Genomic DNA, 7,535 nt, shown 5'->3' on the forward strand with positions numbered 1-7,535 from the left:
TTTCAGAGTGAAACTTTGGCTTGAACAAGCTTTTTCTGTAGACATATTTTGGGAAGGCCGTGTGCGTATCATTGTTTTAGTTATATATATGCATGTACAAATTTTAATATAATGGGTGACGCTTATCCATGTTTTACTGACTGATTTATTTTTTTTAACTTTTCTCTTTTGGTGCTAATAGGTCCAACTTCTTGGAGCTGAAGGTCTAGAGCACGATGCTGATGAAACAGAAGATGATGAATCCTCAGAGCAGCGAGCCCGCAGGCCAATGAACGCATTTCTCTTATTTTGCAAACGTCATCGCTCCCTTGTGCGGCAGGAACACCCCCGTCTGGACAATCGTGGTGCTACCAAGATATTGGCAGATTGGTGGGCTGTTCTAGACCCGAAAGAAAAGCAGAAATACACTGACATGGCCAAGGAGGTATGTACTATCCCAATTGTGGGTGGTTGTCAACTGAATTTGTGCAGTAAATGTCTTTTCTTCTGTGCATTATAATGTCTTAGCATTTAACATGATATAAATGTGTCACATGGTGTATCAGAAATTCTCTGAAGTGCCATTTTCTAAAGTAAGACTCTGTGCCCTGTGGTTTTGTACAGTGCTTTAATTTTAAATTTGTTGGTGTGTTACTGTCACTAATGCTCGTGTTATTTTGAATCAGAGTGCAAGGGAAGCAGTCTGTTTGTATCCAAACTATCCTGCCCTTGGTAATCTTCTGAATGCACTGGATATAGAGCATAGAGCTCATGATACAGCATTCATATGATGCTAGCATGTAAATGGCATGTCGTCGTCCGTTCAGAAAGGCGTGGCAGGAATGTGCCCAGTGAAGGCATAATTAAAAGTCCATTCCATGTTAATCAACAGTACTGATAGATGACATTATCTTGAACTGTGCTTTTCCTATTGGTAATAGAGCCTGTTAAACAATCCTTGTTGAACCAAAAAGTCCAAAAACATAGCCTATTTTTTTCTTTGCTAATAAAATCATTGTTCACCAAATAGTTTTGCCAAATAATTTTTAAGCTGCCAGTGGTTCATGAACTGTTCACTTTGCGTATTCATTGTTTTCTCTCTGGTATGTAATTGATCAGGTGGCAAGTGTTGCTATGGCAGAATCCAATCCCTGAATCCGTGAACAATATGTCATCAAATTCCCTTATCTGGGAATCCCGTGAGAAGTCCCTCATTTCATAAAATGTCTGTTTTATCTCACAGTTTAAATGTGAGGTTTTCTGTGGGAATAACTTGCCTAGTAAATTGGTCCCAAAAAGATTTTAAGTGCTGACGTTGGAGTGGGTTTGTCTGTAGCCAGTTATATAGGATAGACTTCTTAGCCCAAAACAGAAGATGGTAATTAGTTGTTTAACATGGATTCTATGGAGAACTATGGAGTTCGACATCAAACAAGGCAACTGCTGGGGCAATGAAAAAGAAGAACACTATGTCTGAGCTCATGGACTATAGAATAAGCGGTAGATGACGCCTGAGACAGAGCTATTCTTAGGACAATTAAGGAGAGAATTATCCATAACCTGTGCATATTATTTAGGATCATTTCTTTCTGTTTCCAAACACATACGAAGTTTGGATATCTTGAGGGAGCTGTATTAGATCATGTGGATCTCTGGAGATCTGCTTATTTCTGGAGCTTCTGTCTTGGGATATGTTCAGAAATAGTAAGCACTGTTCATGGCATAGATATACTTTATAAATAAAAAAAATAAAAAGCAGATGTAAACAATTTCTGAAGCACCCAGTATTGTTCACAGTCTGTGACAGGGTACTGAGTTAGATGAACTATGGGTTTGTTCCTGTTATTGCAGTTCTTAATTTATTTTACCTTCCCACTTTAAATTAGGCAGTGCTTTTAAAAATTAAGAAAAAGTCAGGGAAGAGATATAATACATATATTGAAAAAAGGAAAGAGGAAAGTTTTTTACTCTTTTTTTCAAAATAAGTAAATCTAATGTACTTCTTTCTTTCTTTTTTTTAATACTTTCTCTTGCTGAAAGAAACTTTTATTTAGTAAGGGTTGGGAGGGGAATAATTGCATAACTCATGAGAAGTGACAGATCTGGAACTATTAATCATACTATTATATGTCACTGTTCCTGTAATGATTTAGTTTTTCTTGGCTTTAAGAACACATTGTGCATTCGCTATTGAAGAGAAACAATATATCCAAGGGAGTTCAGATCATTAAAATGAGTTCCAAGAATGTGTAGAATATATAAAGCATATAATTTTTATTCTTCAAACAGTTGTTCAGTACAACAATAATAATTAGCAACAATAGTCTACAACTGAATATCTTTAGTACCTCTTCATAATCAGGCTCACATTATAAAATAAACATAATCAACTCAAACCTCATTTTGAACTGTATTACTTCATATTATTTAGTGCTTGGGTTTGTTGTGGGGATTCTCAAGTGGGGTAACACAAACCTGTTAAAAAGTGTTGTTTGCCTTTTCCTAAAGACAGGCAATTTACAGGCTAGCAGGTGGCCACCAATAAGAGGAAAGAATAAAATTACTTTCATATTGCAATTTTTTTTCTAATTGTTAAGCCATCTAAACTAACTGACACATTTCAGAAAAATATTATTTGAAATATTTCATAAAAGCTTTTCACTGTGGTGGTATTCCACCATTGCTGTCATCAGATCTCAAGATTTTTACTGCAAATGGTCAAGCTTTCAAAATTGGATGCCTAAAGTTAGGCATCTAAATAAGTGTTCTGAATTTCCTCAGAAGTGCTGAGCACCCAGCAATTCTCCATGGACTTAAGCAATTTTGAAAATCAGGTCATTTATATAGGTACCTAAACATGAACTTAGAAACCTAGCTGTAGGCACCAAGGCCGGATTTTCAAAGGTGTTCAGGCACTTAAAGGTGCAGGTAGGTTCCTAATGGGATTTTCAAAGCTCTTAAGCAGACTGAGTGCCTAACTCTCATTGCCTTTCTATGGGAATTAGGTGTCTAATGAACTGAGGCACCTACTGGGAATTTCAGAAGTGCCTATCTGAATCTTTAGGTTCCCAAGTACCTTTGAAAATCTGGCCCCCAGTTTTAAAAATCTTAGCCAACAATTCTGAGAGTACATGGAATTTTTGTTAGTTTAAAACATGGAAGTGAGTGGAAGTTCTGCTATTGTCTTCAGTAGGAGTGACGGCATGCTTTTGATTTGTATCCTGTAACCTTTGTAGGTCAGCTTCAACTTAAACTATGAAACTTTTATTGCACAAGGGCAAAAGAAGAATAGCTGCTAAATACTTCTGGCAGATCCACATGTGCTCACTGCCATTTGTTACCATTATAGTTTAGAGTGAAAGAGCCATTTTCTCCTCAGTAAAGGTAGTCCTTATTCCCCAGTCACTTACAGCTTGAATTGTACATAAATATGTTTGTCTATTTTAATTACCTGAATGCACGAAAGGGATAGAGTTCACCTCTTAAGAATGCCTCCCCACCGCTCCTTTTATATTTGGGCTAGAATTTTTCAAATAGCTTTTTAAAAAAAAAACAGAAAGGGCATTAGTGCTAAAGCCTTGTTGGAAAACAGTTAATTTTAAAATATGTCTTTGAATCCACAATATCTGGGCCAGCAGAATTGTTTGGCCTCTTTGCTGTGGTGAACAGCCTGATGAATACAGACTGTTGCCACTCAGCGACAGATTTGAACGCTTCTCACTGTGAGGACTCTTTCAGCTATTTCGCAGACAAGCTCAGACTCAGACCTTGTTTTGCGGCTGCTTTGGAAACAGCATCAAAATGAGAAGAGACAAATATTATGCCTTCACCAATGTAGTTTTGCTAGATATGCTGGGAGAGATGTGGACCATGACATGCATGTAAACCATGTCCTTCACAGTGTTGCCAAAACTCTTGGTGTTTTTTTGGAAAGTCCAAGCTCCTGGATTCATGTGATTTGTGAGAATATTACTTTAAAAAAAGAGAGAGAGAGTGTATGTGTGTTAAATTTCTAGCATTCATGTTTTCAGAGAAAAGCTGGAAACAACAATATAATACTAATGCCTATATTTTCATCAGTAGATCTCAAAGCCCTTCCCAATATTTTGATCCTCACTGTGAGGTAGGGAAGTGTTATTATCCCCATTTTGCAGATGGGGAACTAAGGCACAAGAGGCTAAGTGACTTGCCCAAGTTCACTCAGGAAGTCCATGGCAAAGCAGCGAATTAAACCCAGGTTTCCCACGTGCCAGGCCAGCACCTTAACCACTGGACCATCCATCTTCCCAAAACCACAAATTTTGAAGGCTCAAATCCCAGAAGGGAAATAGAGACCCAGATTTTATTATTTTAAATCAATCTCATGATTCTTTTTTTTTTTCTCTTTTTTTTCTTTGAGTGTCTGTGTATCCGTGTCACCCCGGATTTGTGAATTTTGAATGCTTGGTGTTGGCAATACATGGCTGACTGAAAGCCAGCAAGGGAGCACTGATGGAAATTTTTAATGCTTCTTCCAAGAGGTGCTGGCAGTCATTAAACAACTAATGACTAGGCCCTCTCTCAAGAAAACATCCTGTGCTATGAATAGCCATATCAGTTACAGTGCTGCCTGGAGCCATCTATTTTTATTTTTATTTTGTTTTAAAAATGTTTTATTTTTAAGAAAAGAATTAAGCATCTGTCAGGACACATTCAGATCCTACTTGGCCTCCCAAATCATTACGAATAGTTAAAAATGAATGGTAATTAAGCAATAGCCAGGAGTTTTGTAATACAAAAATATGAGTAGGTGATGTATTATGATCCTATAATATACTTTAGTGCTATTGGGGACTCTGTGCTTTTAACTGTGTGAGCAGGAAAACCGATTCATGAGTGGGCTTGATGTTCTAACAATAGCAAGTAAAGCTGTTTTTGTGTGTGTGTGTGTGTGTGTTTGTTTCTTCCCTTGATGATGCTATTTTCATGTGATGCACATTCACTATAAAATGAACTCTTCAAGCTGAATTAAAAAAAAAAAGGAGGAGGTGCCACAGTCTTTAATTTTCCAATCTAATACGTGTTCCCCATTCAAGATATACAGAGAGAGAATATGTGGGTCAGCAGCACCTACAAATTATTTATAGGAAAGCCTACAGATAAATAAAAATAGAACTTCACACAATGTATTCACATAGTATTTTTGTTTTTCTGAGGTGAATCATCTATATCCATGCTACAATCTGGAGGCTGACAATGACAGTTGATAGATTAAGATGGAAATGAAAATATAAGAGACACACATGCAATGATAATACTGCCACAAAGCACACAGGGTTTTGCAATTCACATGGATATTGATCTGGGAAAGCACTGGAGTATCTCTTTTAGAGGACGTGGTTTTCAAAACATTTATTACCTGTTTCCATCAGTAGCCAAAGGATTTATTTTCTTTAGTTTTGTTTGTGTGCAATATTTTTTTAAAGGGAATTCAGTGCTTTTGTGCGAAAAGTGGTTGCACTGATGTCACATGAATGACTGGAGCACATGGTACTGCACATGCTTTGAGTGTTCAAGGCCATAGAAAGTTTTCAAACAGCCACAGTGTATTCTAATGCTAAAGATCGCTATGCATGGTGGTAAATTCTAATTATGAGCTCGGAGCAAAGTATCAGATGCACTGTCACAGAAAATGAGACAGTATCTGTAAGTAACAGTTTATTTTCTCATGAATATACCTGGCTTTGAAAAGAATATAACTAAAATATTGTAAAATACAAAGTTGTCATCTTCCCCTGCTCCTCCCCCCCTCCCCCCGAAAAAGTGTATGCAGAGCAAGGAGCCATGAAATCTTGCCACATTTATCTCCAAATGGTTTATTATCAAGCTACTGATAACCAGTAAGGAGAGGAAAAACTCATGCTATTTTTAAATCCTGCTGTTTAATAACTTAATCTTTTAGGTTTGGCTTGGTGGTCAGAGTGAACTCAAAGCACAGGTTTAGAGATATGACTAAGACCTTTGATGAAACTCCACAATTAAGAGCATAAAAGACTATATGCTGAATTGAACACTCTAGTGAGCAGGGTGCTCTCCCATTGTCCTATAAATATCAGATTGCCATGTCTGATATGAATATTTTCCTTACCACTTATTTTTTCCTTTCCTGTCTAGTACAAAGATGCATTTATGAAGGCAAATCCTGGCTACAAGTGGTGCCCTACAACAAACAAACCTGTGAAAACCCAGTCATCCACTGTTACAAACAGAAAAAAGCTATGGGCCTTCCCGCCAGAATCTGCAAAAGATTTACCAAGTCCCAAGAAAGTGGCAAAGAATGAAGAAATGCCTCAGCTGAACTTTGGAATGGCAGGTGAGCTTTATGTCCTTGTTTCCTGTGAGTATTGTCGCTGTCACTGATAGCATTAAGAGAGTCTATCCTGAAAGACAATAAGACTAGCTTTCTCTATTCCAAGCCTATTATAATTCCATGTTCTCCATTCCATGTTACAATTATAGACCCTCATGCAGGGAAGCGCCCCTGTTTAGGACCACACTGAAGCCTGTGCTTAGGTGCTATATGGTGTTTTGAGTAGAGATGGACTTAAGCACATAAGCTCTATCGTAAATCAGGGCCAGAGATCTGACAACATCTAAAAGTGGGGCAGTTTTTGGTCTGGATCCAAATTTTGCAGCTCTGGCCCACCATTAGTTAGTTAGAACTAGATCTTTTCACTATACATCAAAAAATTATACTATTAATTGTATGCATTTTCTTTCCGTAATTTCATGTGGCACTGTGCTATGTTTATCAATCTCATGTCAACAGAAATGATACACTGGTAACTACTAAAAAAAAACTTGGAGTTTTTAACAAGCAGAGTGGTCAGAACTTTCAGGATCAGGTCTTTGATTAATACAGGCTCTAATGTGCTTGAGTATTGGCAACTTCAAAACCTAAAACTGGCACAGACTGGAAGTGATTTAGAGGGAATAAAACAACCTCTTTTTCTCCCCTCCCTCACTTTTGTTGAAGTCAACATTTACACAGGATGTTACAAAACATTTCAAACTTGTTTAGCCTGTGCTCTGTGTGTGACAGATAAGACAGGCTCTCTGCCCTGGAGAGCTTACAGACAAAGGGGTAGGGGAACTTTGTGTGTGGGATGGGATTGAAAGGATAAAAAGCTTGTATCCATTTTTGCCCAACCCAGTGGTATGAGAGTTCCCATAATGAAATCGCTCCTCAGCATGAAGGAAGTGTGAAATGTATTTCAAAATGAAGTTTGTCATGCTACAAAGCTACATAATGTGTTATGCTTGTTATTTGGGAGCCCAGCATCAGATACTGTAAATCCCTTCATTCCATTCTGCTTTTAACATCAGAAGAATAACATTAACCATCTTTAAATGTTCTTGAGATTACGTGATCAGCAGCTTGCATGGCTTATTCCTCATGAGTGTAACCACCTCCCCTCTGTACACAATAAACCCCTACAGTATCCTTTAGTATAAACAGAGCTCATAGACTCATAGACTTTAAGGTCAGAAGGGACCATTGTGATCATCTAGTCCAG

General features: G+C 37.7%; 1 protein-coding gene across 3 annotated transcripts in view; it reads left to right on the plus strand.

The window, feature by feature from the left end:
• The window catches only part of BBX (BBX high mobility group box domain containing), a 194,657-nt gene that overhangs the window by 101,717 nt on the left and 85,405 nt on the right, over positions 1–7,535 (plus strand). For all 3 annotated transcript variants that reach the window (XM_024200332.2, XM_024200333.2, XM_024200331.2), the window contains exons 5-6: positions 182–424; positions 6,133–6,331. In XM_024200332.2, coding sequence (XP_024056100.1) covers positions 182–424; positions 6,133–6,331 — 442 coding nt within the window. The remainder of the gene's footprint in view (positions 1–181; positions 425–6,132; positions 6,332–7,535) is intronic.

This window comes from Terrapene carolina, unplaced genomic scaffold (assembly GCF_002925995.2).
Source record: "Terrapene carolina triunguis isolate 2854851 unplaced genomic scaffold, T_m_triunguis-2.0 Scaffold558, whole genome shotgun sequence".
Classification (NCBI taxonomy): domain Eukaryota; kingdom Metazoa; phylum Chordata; order Testudines; family Emydidae; genus Terrapene; species Terrapene triunguis.